Source organism: Salmo salar, chromosome 24, assembly GCF_965601325.2.
Source record: "Salmo salar chromosome 24, fSalSal1, whole genome shotgun sequence".
In the NCBI taxonomy this organism is placed as follows: Eukaryota; Metazoa; Chordata; class Actinopteri; order Salmoniformes; family Salmonidae; genus Salmo; species Salmo salar.
This window is the reverse complement of record NC_138314.1, coordinates 16,159,008-16,173,942: the sequence shown is the minus strand read 5'-3', so window position 1 is coordinate 16,173,942 and position 14,935 is coordinate 16,159,008. Positions and strand designations below refer to the sequence as shown.

General features: G+C 43.3%; 1 protein-coding gene across 1 annotated transcript; it reads right to left on the bottom strand.

The window, feature by feature from the left end:
• Positions 1–211: 211 nt before the first annotated feature.
• Positions 212–14,262, bottom strand: poc5 (POC5 centriolar protein homolog (Chlamydomonas)). The gene is made up of 13 exons (XM_014170789.3): positions 13,864–14,262; positions 13,096–13,179; positions 8,369–8,522; positions 7,473–7,580; positions 7,059–7,261; positions 6,153–6,329; positions 5,857–5,961; positions 4,982–5,161; positions 3,679–3,850; positions 2,056–2,192; positions 1,584–1,661; positions 1,090–1,272; positions 212–946 (listed from the first exon to the last, which is right to left on the bottom strand). Exons 2-13 carry the CDS (start codon positions 13,177–13,179, stop codon positions 812–814), a joined length of 1,716 nt encoding a protein of 571 aa, XP_014026264.1. The 5' UTR covers positions 13,864–14,262; the 3' UTR covers positions 212–811.
• Positions 14,263–14,935: the final 673 nt, after the last annotated feature.

Below are 14,935 nucleotides of genomic sequence, written 5' to 3'. Positions count from 1 at the left end.
ATAAAAGCTGAAATAAATCATTCTCTCTACTATTATTCTGACATTTCACATTCTTAAAATAAAGTGGTGATCCAAACTGACCTAAGACAGGGAATTTTTACTAGGATTAAATGTCAGGAATTGTGAAAAACTGAGTTCAAATGTATTTGTGTATGTAAACTTCCAACTTCAACTGTACATCTAATTAGTGAATGGTTTATTATTCTGAGAATATTTGCAATTCATGTTTTATTCATGTTCAAGCAATTTACCGTAAAAGTTTATAGTGCAGATTTTGACCAAAACATGAACATATGGCCTTGATACAGTCCTGAAAACTTGACCACAAGTGTTGTTCTCAACACATCATCAACGCAATATTATTTCAAATATTCGATTTCACACAACAGTCAAGAGACTGACTTTCCATCATTTAAAAACAACAAATAAAAAAACTGAAAAAATACAAAAACAGTTCAGTCATTCACAATAAGAAGTAAAACTAGTGAAAGCCATTATCCAAATACTCTGAAAGGAAAAGGTGGTTCCATCAGTCACCATTCTACCTTCCATTCCAGAGTGTTGTCAGGTTTATTGATTGCATTTGAAAAATTATTTTCTGTAATCCTAAACTTTCAGGTCCTTCATAGTTCTCTCATAGTAATGAAAGTGTGTGTGTGTGTGTGTGTTACATATGTATAGAATATTTGGGAATATTCAATTGTGCACATGTATCACCTTGACCAAGTCATGTACGGGAAGACTACTTGTATTTGCATAAAAGGTAGTAGTATTTTCCTATGTGAACCATAGGTGATATTGTTGTGTGTGTTTACTCAACCACTTTAATAGTGTGTACGTGGTAGGCTGAGTGTGTTCTGGAGGAACTCTTGCTGCTGAAGGGCCCCTGGCCCTGCTGAGAGGAGGAGCGGGGGAACTTAGCTGCGGTGGCCTGACCCACCGTGAGCTAGGAGAGAGAAAGAGAGCGATAAGTGAGACAGGTTGAGGTCTGTTCAGCGAAGGTGTGTGTTTCTACAGATCATAAATCAACTTGTTGTCTGGTGATTTTGGTTCATCGTAAAATAGACATGCTTGGTGATGATGGTGTACCTGTGTGACGGGGTGATGGCGCTCCACGATGACAGAGCTCATGGGAGGAGCCACACCCATGACTTGGAGGTTGCTGGGAGCGCGGACGGAGCTGGGAGCGCGGAGGTCGGCGCGTGCCGTGATGCGAGCGGTCACGGTTTTGGAGGCTTTCTGTTGACCCGATGTGATCACCCGTGTACTGACCTGATACAAATTATGATCATTAAGGAACAGTCAACAAATACGTGTGACCTTTCACTTTGTTTGATAAATGGTGAGGAAAAGGTCACAGTAACCAGAGACAGTGGCTGACACCTTTTTCTCAAACACTTCCCATCGTGGATTTCAGATTGGTTGAAACTCCCTCTAGCCAATGATTACACCAATCCAATGGAGTGATTGTAGATCCATGACAGGAAGTGTGCAAGTGCACACTTTAGGAGCGATGTCCTGATTCTCTACATGGCCCTGAGAAGCTCCCAGTGCCATAGACCATCATCAATGATAGTACTAACCTGTCTGTGGGAGCTTGCAGTGCCCCCTGGTGGTAGGGTGCTGTGGACCACCGTGGTGGAAGGGACATTGGAACCCACCTGACGGAGAGAGGGAGAGAGTGAGTGGGCAGATATTAAGAGTGCAGGTAGAAGCCCATACACAGGAAAGGAGATGAAGAAATTAGACAAACTGATGCCCTGTAAATACAACAGGTCTATCCAATGTGTGTTTGAGGAGTCAGCAGTCATAAACCATTATTTCGAGACAGGCTGTGACTGAACATTGTGTAGTGGCAATTATGAAATACTGTTAGTGAGAAAATGTTTAGTCTTGAGAAAGAATAAATACAACTGCAGCAAATGATATGACAATATGATGTTTAATGATGGCGGAATCTGATCCATAGTAGTAGTGATTGCCATTGCATTTATGGACTGTAACCAGGGTGGGTGTGTGTGTGCGAGCATGTGTGTGTGCGTGTCAGCGTCTCACTGTCTCCTCTGCGTCACTCTGGGACGGTGGTACAGGGGGGTCAAAGTGGACCGGGCTGAACCGAGTGGAGGAGGCAGGCCTTTGCTGGAGATGGGCCAATGAGCCGGTGCCAGGATCATCCCGAGGGGGCGGAGCATCTGTGGAGGGAAGACCAATAAGAGCAGTCATATAATCATCTGTACACAGGCTTAAGTCCTGAAGGCAGACCTGCTTCATGACTGGACATGTGAAAGCTGATAATCAAATAAGCCCAGTATAATCAAATCTGACCAACATAAATCACATTCTGTAATTTGCAGACAGTGGCCCTGTCAATTATAAAACAAGAGAAATTACTGTATGACATTCCAGATTAGTCTGATAAGAAAATTTGAATTAGATTTACCCCCCCCCCCCCAAAAAAAAAATGACAAAACTCAAATCAGACACAGATAAATGTATGTGTTGAAACAGAAACTAGAACCACTTTTGAAGTTCAAGCTGAATCCATAAAATCTCATACATGCATTTAGGGACAACGACCGCCACAAGGTTACAACCTGCACCACGCAGTCAGCATTTCCAAAGATTTACCATCATCACGCAAGGAGCCAAAGTGTCAAAAACAGCAGACTGCAGAACCAGTGTCTGTGTTTCAGGGTAACAGAGCCTAGGCAAAAGATTGATCATTTGTAACGGGGCTCAATTTGGTGAATTGAAAGAACATTTTTGGGGGGTTATCGACCAAAATCTGTTTTCTGTTCGATATACAGATGTTCTATTTAGTTTATTATGCCTGTTCTTTGGAATTTATACAATTGATGACAAACTCCACATTGAACACTGTGTGCTGATGAATTATGTCCCAGACATCTGTTTGATGAGTAGGCCTAGGCTTAATGATTCTAATGAAAATACCCTCTTGGTCTTTATCAAACTAATGATTTTGCATATTTTCAATGTGGAACCTGTCTATGCTTAGGGAGGGGGGTTATAGCCTAGGCTAACCAATTCTAAATGGCACTAGCAGTTCGCAAAGTAGCCTCAGCGGAAAATAGACAGGACGCAATTATATTCACATAATTATTCCAAAACTGCAGCTCGTTGTTGGAACACATATTTTCCTAATTCAATCAACCAGTCCATTTTTAATTTGTGATAACATGTCGTCACTCGGAAAGGAATGCAGCTTGTGTATCCCATCAGTTGGATATGTTTCTGTGGTCATTTATTTCTGTAGGCCTAACGGGTGCTTGTGTGTGTGCACGGAGCACCTGTGTGTAGAGGGAGTGGTGGAATGCATTTGAGTGAAGGAGACACAGAGGAGAAAGTGAATTTAGGGAGAAGACTGTTTGATGCTTGGCTTGGCATTTGCCCCGCATATGCACATGTACAAATGGAACACTAGAATCCAAAACATTTGGGACAACATTTCACTTGCCCGTTCTGGCAGCCACAAGGCACATTCCACTAAGTAGTTTCACAGCACCTGAAACGTTTTGACGTCCGTTCGAGTACTAGATTACTCATGCCCATTCCTAGTATAATATACTTCTTTGAACAATCTGTTCTATGAATGAAAGTGTCGGGAACAGAGGGGTTTCGTGACAGAGCCGTGTGTGTGTGTGTGTGTGTGTTACTAACCGTGCAGGTCGTGCTCCGCTCGTCCCTCTCCAGTGTGGAACATGCTGAGAGCCTCCATGTTGAGGGCACACACGCCCCTCATAAAGGCCTTCTTCATGGCCTCCTCATAACGCTCCCTCTCGGAGTGCAGCCTCTGGATCTCAGCCTGGGCAGCATCCAGCGCTGCCACGTGCTACACAGAGGGAGAGGAAGGAGAGACAGGGAAGGAGAGAGAAGAAAGGGGGGGGGGGGGGGGGGGTGAAAGAGAGAGAGGAGGGGGAGAAGGAGAGAGAGGGATTCATTAAATGTATCATCATCATTGTTAACTGTACTGTAATTAAAATGCAAAGGTCACATTGGGGAAAACAGAAATAAGAGGACTGGCTAGATTGTAACTGAGGAATGAGGTTGAAGGGAAGCTTGCTTCACTTCCCTAACTCTGAACTGAACACCTACTCCATGCTGCAATTCCTCTCTCTGAAATAACATCTCTCTCTTTCCCTCTCTCCCTCTGTAATAACCCTCCCTCCCAGGCTGTGTTCTGTTCTAGCTCTAGTCTTTCTCTGCACGTCTACAGTACTGACATTCCTCTCTTCCACTCCAAAACCCTTCTCTTTACCCCCTACCTTCACTTTTTGCTAGGCCTGTAAGCCTTTATTTACTACACTGTCTCAACACCACAGGAGGTTGGTGGCACCTTAATTGGGGAGGACAGGCTCGTGGTAATGACTGGAATGGTATCAAATACATCAAAACACTTGGGTTTCCATGTGTTTGATGCCATTCAATTCGCTCCGGTGCCGTCCTCCCCTCAGCAGCATCCACACGTCTCTCTCTCTCTCTCTCTCTCTCTCTCTCTCTCTTTCACTGGGCTTTAACTGCAGCCTCCATCAACCAGGCTCACTCACTGCTATAGTGCAGCAATTATACATCAACATTATTCAAATCTCTTCCCACAGCCCGACTTACAGAAAAAACGTCAAAAAGGTATATTTTCCATTTAAAAAGCTGAACGGTGTCAGGCCTGCAGAACTATGCAGTATGGTGAATGACACTATTTCTGTAAGACCTTGGTTATTCAGTTTCTCGGATGTGCAGTAAGTGTAGTTAGCTACTGTTCTGTGCTCATGTGAAACGGTCTTCTTCTTTTACTACAGAACACCGTTTCAGAGTGCCGGAACCAGAGATCATATGTAATTCTATGGTTGGAACTGTATAGGCCTACTCTATGTAGGTGTGTGTGTGTGTGTGTGTGTAGGTGTGTGTGTGTGTGTGTGTGTGTGTGTGTGTGTGTGTGTGTGAGTAGTGTGCAGCTCCTCCCTACCTCTGCCATCTTGTCCTCATAGTCAGCTGACAGGCGCACACAGACCTCCTCAGCCCGGGCACGGCACGCCTTCTCCACCTTCTCCTTCCAGCTCCCCTCAACCAGGTTGTGCCAGCCTGCCCACACCTTCCTCTTCAGCTGCAGACGGTAGTGCTGCTCTGCCAGCCGGGCACTGTGGGCCTGGAGAGAGAGAGAGAGGGAGGGGACACGGTGGACAGCAGGACAGACAAGGGACAGGAGGAGGAATGTTGAGGAAGACTCTGCTACACACAGGAATCAAACCGTCACAGGAAAGAACTTGGGATTTTCTACACTTCAGATATTTAGTGAAAAACGAGGTATTAAATACTGTCACATGGACGCAAATATCACTTATTTAACCCATGAATATCAGTGGAAAATCTAAGTGTGAAAACGTAATGTATGCATGTTCAATGTGATGTGACATGGTAATGCATAAAAAAAAAACATTTTATCAACCAATTGCAAATGTTATCATCCTAACTGAATTTCAGTCAGCGAAAGCAACACAGAAAGATATGATTAGTACATTAAATTAAACACGAATGTTACTGTCATGACTCTCCAACAAAGCTGTCATCAGATAACATCCATTATCACGAGCCCGTTAATCATGCAGATTCAGGATTTGCATAACCCTGCTGTAGTACTGTCAGCGCTTAAAATGTACAGTTCACCAAGGATGTTATGACATTCATTTCACAGAATAGACATGTGCAACTCATTCCTTGGTTAAAGGGGTGAACTGTCATTTCAAAAACAGACATTAAGATGCAGTGTCCCGTACCCACTGCTCCCCATCTCAACCACACCCTAGCCCTCTGAGGGAGTCCCCTCACCCCCCTGTCTCTCACCTGCTCCCTGGCTTCGCTGTGCTGCAGTCTCCAGTGGGTAAAGGTCCTCATCAGCTCCAGTCTCTCCCTCTGTCTGTCCACAGCCTGGCTCAGGTTCACTATCACCTACAAGCAAAACAACACAAGTCACACACACACACACACACACACACACACACGACGCCTCACACACTCAATTCATCATAACACACCAACACCGTTGAAGAGAACTGTATGACTTGTCTTTACATAGACCCTACCAGTAGTGGGTGTGTGGTGGGGAGGTGTGTGTGGTATGATATGTGTAGACTGCGCACCTCGTCCTTCCTCTGGTTGGAGGTCTCGTAGGTGTGGAGCAGTTCCTTCAGGCTGTCCATCTCTGCAGTGAGGCCTGCTATACAGGCAGCATGCTTCTCCCTCTCCTTCCTCACCTCCAGCTTGTGCTGCTCCATGAAGGCCAGCTTCCACTTCCTGAGCTCCATCAGCACGTTGGCCTGGGGTGGAGAGACAGGGATGGTTTAACAAAGAAACATCGCAGTCCCCTTCAACGGCACAATGCAGATACTGAGTCACAAATGACAAACCAACAATCAGATGAGGACTTCCTGATCATTTAGGAAACACGTCACTGAAAGGGACATGACATCTGATAAGTGGATATTGGTCAAATCCGTCATGATCGAAACATCGTAACAGGCCCACACTGTGGTTACTAAAGTCAGATTTGGAATTATTTGGCTGTTTTTCACTGCATAACATTTAGAAGTAGTCCCTTTTCAGGTTTAGAAGTGACTTCTAAATGCTAACTCCCGTTCGTATAAGCGGGTAGCATAACTAGCATAAAGAAATCAGTGGTGGTAATCAAGTGTTTTTAAACTGTAATGCAGTTGATTGGTGACGATGACATGAACATATTATTGGGTTTGACATCCATACAAGCATTATACTCCGATTTCTACCTCAACATAGTGTGAAATATACATATAAACAATAGCCTAAATGTACGCTAATTTTGCTGGGGGGCAATGAGGAGATTCGGGATCTTCCCCTCCCCATGCGTTTCCATTGTTTTGGTCGAGTACCACTGGCATTTTTACCGCATCTACCAGACCAACAGAACACAACCCTAGAACACAGCCTCATAAGGATCTATTCTCGCCGAGCTAAAACAGAAATCGCCAGACATTGAATAGACAGACAATAAAGAGGCAGGGCAGGCTAACCTTGAGCTTGTCGCTCCAGGTGTCCAGGATGTTCTCCATCTTGTTCAGGTTCTCGTCAGAGATAAACATCTCTGTCACCACGGTGACCAGGGGGTCTGGACTGCCGTGTCTGGAGCTCTCAGACGGCGTCGGCAGTCTGTCTGAGTGTCTGTCTGAGTGTCTGTCTGAGACAACAGATGACCTGCCGGCCATCTCTTCATTACCTGGAGGTCAAGAGACTGGGTTGATTTTCTGCACACAAACCTGATAAAAGAACCACAGTGGTCCCAAATAATGTTTGATGCTCTGGGAGCACCAAAATAGTATAGTATAATTGTATATATCCCATGCCTGTTCAGTCTCATGGTCTTTATAATCATGTTTTTTATTGGACTAACTATAGTTATAAAGCATCTGTTGGCTGTGTGTATTTACCCTCAAAGGTGTGTGAGTGTGCCCTGGGCTCCACCGTAAAAGGGGAGGCCCGTGCTGACCTCACTCCCCTGCTAGAGCGTCTCCCATCGTCAGCTTCAGAAACTGAGCCTGAGAGGCAGAGAGAGCCGGAGAGAGAAACAGTGATAGAGAAACAGAGAGTGTGTGTGACGGTAAGAATACTAAGTAAGAAAACTCTGGCTCTTCATCCAGGAATGCATTTATGGCAATATCTTAATTAAACCCTGCAGTGAGAAGGAGAAAAAAGGCTGTACTCTAAAGAGCAGTTTGGGCAGGATGCCAGCATATCATTACCAATCAGGCACACAAAATCCTGCCTGCTTTTTACATCCCAGTACACTCCTCCATGACAGTTTAAGCTCTACAACTGAGGGTGCCGTGGTCTGGAGAAAAGACTGATAGACTGGGTGTAAGCTGCGTGTAAGCTTGCTTGTGGCAGGGAACAGAGAATGAATGTTTCTTCTGATATGAAATAGAGTACCTCAGACACCTACACACCTGTAATGTACGGTCTGATATCATTCTCAGTTATATGATTAACTAGTGGTGTCAATGCGTCTTAGTCTGTGTTTTAAGACAGATCTTGCCTATCACCAAGCAGTTCATCTCTCCATGTCAAGTTTTTGGGTACTTGTGAAATACACGTGGAACATTCAACAGCTTGTTGGGCTTGGTGGTTCGAGTCTGTCTGTGCCCGGGTTAAAAGACAGCAACAGAGAGAGGAGCATTTCTTAACAGAAAGACCCAAAGCAGGAGAGAAGCCAAATCCTTTATGACAGTGGATCGTTTGAAGGGAGCAATGTGGAGGGCCTCAAGCTGTGTGTCTGTCAGAACGGCTTAGTGTAACGAGTGTGTGGGTGAGCAGCGGCCCACTGTACCTGCTGAGCGACGGGACCTCGCGTCGTCATTTCCACGGGAACTCCGTCCATCCGCAGACAGTTGAGAGGCGCTCAGAAGCTGCAGTTGAGCGGCGGGCTGCGGGTCATACTTAGGAGTGACCACTGCGTAGCGGAGAAGTTCTTCATATTCATCCTGTCCATCATATGAGAAGAGACATTGAAACGGGGCGGCAGGTAGCCTAGTGGTTAGAGCGTTGGGCCAGTAACCAAAAGGTTGCTGGATCGAATCTCCGAGCTGACAAGGTAAAAAACAAATCTGTCGTTCTGCCCCTGAAGAAGGCAGTTAACCCAGGGGGGGGCCATCATTGTAAATAAGAATTTGTTCTTAACTGACTTGCCTAGTAAATTTTTTTATAAATGTGTGAATAAAGTTCTGCTTGCTGCGTAGATAGTTTGTCACTAGTTACCACAGCCACAAAGCTCCCACCCTCATTAGACCATGAAGCTGCCTGAGAAACTGGCCCATTCAACATCACCAGTTGTCATCAATAGGCAGCACTATGGTGAGAAACATCTCGGTTCCCAAGGCAAAAACCCTGTGCTACCCACGAGTACAGGACATCACAAGGCTGCTTCCGACAGTTCTACGACAGATGCTGGGAGCTGACACTGTTGTAGTCCATGTGGGGTCAAACGATGTCAGGAAGGCTAGCTCGGAACGTTTGAAAATTGATTTTAAAGAACTGATTTTAGCATTAAAAGACTCCAAAAAAATGGCCAATCATTTCAGCTCCAGTTGTTCCGCGAGTGTGAAAGATTCAGCAGACTACTGGCATTACACATCTGGCTAAAAGACTACTGTAGCTCTGCTGGAGTCACTTGTATCGATAACTTTGATACCTTCTGGAAACAGAAGATACTCTACAGGAATGACGATCCATCCAAATCATCTTGGCTCCTGGACTCTGTCCACGCATTTCAAGGCTGCGTTGAATCAATGACTGGTAAATGATCCAGGACCAGCTCAGTTCATCCCTACCATTGTGACAATGAGTTGTCATAATGCTGCATCAAATGTACATGATCCTAGGGGCGTTGGCAAACACAATGTAAGTAACTTAATTTATGTGCCCCTAATGGCCTTTCTAGGGAGTTTTTCCTAGCCACCGTGCTTCTACACCTGCATTGCTTGCTGTTTGGGGGTTTAGGCTGGGTTTCTGTACAGCACTTTGAGATATCAGCTGATGTAAGAAGGGCTTTATAAATACATTTGATTTGATAATTGCACCGAATACTTCTGTTTATCCTACAGCTATCGTATGCAGTAATCATGAGCCTATGAACCAGAGTTACACTGTTAGCACTGAGGCGGTGTGCAATAGAAGGAAGACCACATTGTGCAGGTCACCCTGCACTATCAGCTCCAATGTAAATAACATGAGTAAGTCTACTTCTGATAAGCTTCCCAGTAAAGCATTAAAAACAATCAAGCAACCCAGAAAACCGCTAAAAATAGCTCATATTAACATATGTAGCCTAAGAAACAAGGTCTATGAAGTCAATAACTTGCTTGTAACAGATGACATTCATATTCTGACTATCTCTAAAACTCACTTAGATGATACCTTTGATGATACAGTGGTAGCAATACATGGTTATAACATCTACCGAAAAGACAGAAATGCCAACGGGGGGCGATGTTGCGGTCTATATTCATAACCACATTCCTATAAAGCTTAGAGATGATATAATGTTAAGTACTGTTGAAGTAATAGGTTAATCTGCCTCACCTAAAGCCCATTCTTGTGGGAAGCTGCTATAGCCCACCAAGTGCTAACAGTCAGTATCTGGATAATATGGGTGAAATGCTTGATAATGTACGTGATATCAACAGAGAAGTATATTTTCTGGGTGATTTAAATATTTACTGGCTATCATCAAGCTGCCCACTCAAGAAAAAACTGCAAACTGTAACCAGTGCCTGCAACCTGGTTCAGGTTATCAGTCAACCTACCAGGGTAGTTACAAACAGCACAGCAATTAAATCATGTACATGTATTGATCACATTGTGGGGTGGCATTGTGGGGCGGCAGTGGTTGGAGCGTTGGGCTAGTAACCGAAAGGTTGCAAGTTCGAATCCCCGAGCTGACAAGGTACAAATCTGTCATTCTGCCCCTGAACAAGGCAGTTAACCCACTGTTCCTAGGCCGTCATTGAAAATAAGAATTTGTTCTTAACTGACTTGCCTAGTTAAATAAAGATAAAAAATAAAATAAAAACATCTTTACTAATGCTGCAGAAATGTGCTTTAAAGCAGTATCCAAATCCATAGGATGTAGTGATCACAATATAATAGCCATATCTAGGAAAACCAAAGTTCCAAAGGCTGGGCCTAATATAGTGTATAAGAGGTCATACAATAAGTTTTGTAGTGATTCATGTGTTGATGATGTAAAGAATATTTGCTGGTCTATGGTGTGTAATGAGGAGCAACCAGACGCTGTACTTGACACATTAATGAAATTGCTCATTCCAGTTACTAATAAGCACGCACCCATTAGGAAATTCACTGTAAAAACTGTTAAATCCCCTTGGATTAATGAGGAATTTAAAAACTTTATGATTGCGAGGGATGAGGCAAAAGGTATGGCAAATAAGTCTGGCAGCCCAACTGATTGGAAATCGTATTGAAAATTAAGAAATCATGTGACTAAACTAAATAAAAATAAACTATACTATGAAACAAAGACAAATTAGATAAAGAATGATAGTAAAAAGCTTTGGGGCAACTTATATGAAATTATGGGGGAAAAAAGCCAACTCGGCTCCATCATTCATTGAATCAGATGGCTCATTCATCACAAAGCCAACTGATATTGCCAACTACTTTAATGACTTTTTCATTGGCAAGATTAGCAAACTTAGGGATGACATGCCAGCAACAAACGCTGACACTACACATCCAAGTATATCGGACCAAATTATGAAAAACAAGAATTGTACTTTTGAATCCCGTAAAGTCAGTGTGGAAAAATGTGAAAAATGTTTTGTTGTCTATCAACAATGACAAGCCACCGGGGTCTGGCAATCTGGATGGAAAATTACTGAGGATAATAGCAGACGATATTGCCACTCCCATTTGCCACATCTTCAATTTAAGCCTACTAGAAAGTGTGTGCCCTCAGGCCTGGAGGGAAGCTAAAGTCTTTCCGCTACCCAAGAATAGTAAAGCCCCCTTTACTGGCTCAAATAGCCGACCAATCAGCCTGTTACCAACTCTTAGTAAACTTCTGGAAAAAAATGGTGTTTGACCAGATACAATGCTATTTCACAGTAAACAAATTGACAACAGACTTTCAGCACACTTATAGGGAAGGACACTCAACAAGCACAGCACTTACACAATGACTGATGATTGGCTGAGAGAAATTGATGATAAAATGATTGTGGGGGCTGTCTTGTTAGACTTCAGTGCAGCTTTTGACATTATCGATCATAGTCTGCTGCTGGAAAAACGTATGTTATGGCTTTACACCCCGTGCTCTAATGTGGATAAAGAGTTACTTGTCTAACAGAACACAGGGGGTGTTCTTTAATGGAAGCCTTTCAAACATAATCCAGGTAGAATCAGGAATTCCCCAGGGTAGCTATTTAGGCCCCTTGCTTTTTACATTTTTTACTAACGACATGCCACTGACTTTGAGTAAAGCTAAAGTGCCTATGTATGCGGATGACTCAACACTATACATGTCAGCTACTACAATGACTGAAATGACTACAACACTTAACAAAGAGTTGCAGTTAGTTTCAGACTGGGTGGCAAGGAATACGTTAGCCCTAAATATTTCTAAAACAAAAAGCATTGTATATGGGACAAAACATTCACTAAACCCTAAACACCAAGTAAATCTTGTATTAAATCATGTGGAAATTGTGCAAGAGAGATTGACTTCATCACTACTTGTATTTATGAGATGTATTGACATGTTGAATGCACCGAGCTGTCTGTCTGAACTACTGGCACACAGCTCAGACACCCATGCATACCCCACAAGACATGCCACAAGAGGTCTCTTCACAGTCCCCAAGTCCAGAACAGACTATGGGAGGCGCACAGTACTACATAGAGCCATGACTACATGGAACTCTATTCCACATCAAGTAACTGATGCAACCAGTAAAATTAGATTTAAAAAATCAGATAAAAAAAAAACACTGTATGGAACAGCGGGGACTGTGGAGCAACACAAACATAGGCACAGACACATGCATACACACACGATAACATACACACTATACACACACGTACACATGGATTTAGTACTGTGGATATGTGGTGGCGGTGGATTAGGGGCCTGAGGGCACACAGTGTGTTGTGAAATCTATGAATGTATTGTAATGTTTTTAAAATTGTATAAACTGCCTTAATTCTGCTGGACCCCAGGAAGAGCAGCAGCTAATGGGGATCCATAATAAATGGCTGAACTCCACATTTCTACAATTTCTTCTTAAAATCTGATTTTGAACCTAACCTTATCCCTTACCATAACCACACTGCTTAATTTATGTCTAACCATAACCTTAAATTAAGACCAAAAAGCTCATTTTAGTTTCCATGGATTTTTACGATATTGACTTTGTGGCTGTGGTAACTTCAATTGCAACCTCATCAAAACAGTCGACTGATGAGTTTTTAAACATGAAGAATTGTATTTCTCTTTATGAACACATCTCCATAAATCTGTAAAAGGAAGTGCTTTATTACCTGCAGCTCAGAGGAGACCGAGCTGCCCTGATCTGAGTCCCCTGGCAGAACTGGACTGCTCGGATCCCCTTCATCTGAGGACATCTGAGGAAAGATACATCAAAATGCAACTGGTTGTTTTAACAGGAAAGGCACTTGGAATGGTCTTCAGCTGATGCATTCAGATAGCCTGATTTCAAATACTACATAGCTCATTGAGATGTAAAACAACTACATAACTGTTGTACTATATTCAAATATTCCGCCTAGAAGAAGAACCAACATATACGTAACAACGGTTAGGGTAGTATCGCGAGGACAGCCTCCAAATCTCGTTTGGTGATTGGCAGGGTCCATTCGGAATCCTTGTTGGGAAGTCCTTACCCGTTGAAATTTAAATGCTTACAGTACGGTTTATGGTTAGGGTAAGGCACAGTTTCCCAAACTCCCGGGGCGCGTTTTGGTTTTTTCCCTAGCTATCCTTGGGACGGCCCTAACGTTACCCAATTGAAGTTGACATTTTAAATGGTTAAGGTTAGATAAGGTTTACGGTAGGGACGTCCCTAGGATCCCAGATAGCACAGACCATGTTCATTTTGATCAACATCATTTAGGCTAGCTAGCTGGCGTTAATTTAGCTCACGTTAACCAGTATCAGTTCGCTAATTTAGCTAGTGTAGTAAACATAGCTAGCTAGCAATAGCAAACGTGCGCGTCCACACACACACGATGCAGCTTTGGAACGAATTTGTCTCATTTATATCACGTCCACATTTGAAAAAGTGTTACCTTAGTGCTTCGGAGTATCTCGAACTGCCTTCGTCTTGCGTTTGTTTTGTCTTATCAACTTGTTGATCTTGACAGTTTCAAATCGCTCGGTTTGTGTTTCAAACGGGCTAATTTTACAACAATGCGGGATTAGATTGGTTACTGAGTCGAAGGTCCCTACTAAACGACTTTTGATTGGGCAGCGCGTTTCTCTGGTAACAGTAAACGGAAACAACGTTGAACTCGGTGTCTAAAATGATGGCCATGTACTTTTGCGTGTCATGTTGTAACAATTGGATTTAACTAGATAACTAAATAGCTAGTTGTAGTAGCGCCATACGTTTACAATACTAGCCAGCTGTATCGAGACAGACTATTTGATGACTTTTCAATGGATTTTACTCCATATTATCTGCCTAAATTAATCTCCTGTGAGATTTGGAGACATGCTTTAACGCGTTAGCTTGCTAGTTGCTGGTATTATTCACTGATCAGAGGTAGGCTACTGTAATATTTAACTCCAGCTAGTAAACATATTGTACTGTAACGTTAGCTGCGTTGCCAGTTTAAATTGATCTGTCAATGCTCCTTTCTCATTTGGCATTAAAAAGGGCAAGTTCACCTTGTGTGTGTGTCCATTCTTCTTTGATAGCATATCGCAGTGGTGGCAGCAGCACTGGTTACTACTGGTTTAGTAGCCTGCAGACCATTGCCTTGGTTAATGCATTAATTAAAACAATCAGTCCCACTTACCTGTCTGAAGTAGGTGTATGTCTTTGGTGAATACCACCACCCTGAGAACCTGCCTGTTGACATTGTTGTGCCTGTCAGTCGGGAAACTACTGACACATAGCTAGGTTCACCTGTACAAACGAAGACAGAAATGCCTTTGAGGTCATAAACCTCATGCTTAATAGCATTAAGCCCCATATGTTGCAGAGGCCTGGCAGACTGGAATGGAGGCGGGATAGACTCAAGACAGCAGAACATATGGTCCCTCTTGGCCATGGCAGAAGTCTGTTACTCTTGGACTAGGACCTCCTTACCACCTGGATGTGCAGTGAGAAGGCTGCTATGGCACTGTAATACACAA

Excerpts from the sequence above, each read along its gene's own strand:
- poc5 (XM_014170789.3), bottom strand. The coding sequence starts at position 13,179 with ATGTCCTCAGATGAAGGGGATCCGAGCAGTCCAGTTCTGCCAGGGGAC. Across the intron at positions 2,193-3,678 it reads AGCGGAGCACGACCTGCACG|ATGCTCCGCCCCCTCGGGAT; the intron begins GTTAGTAACACA and ends TTCCCTCCACAG. Across the intron at positions 1,273-1,583 it reads CTGCAAGCTCCCACAGACAG|GTCAGTACACGGGTGATCAC; the intron begins GTTAGTACTATC and ends AATTTGTATCAG.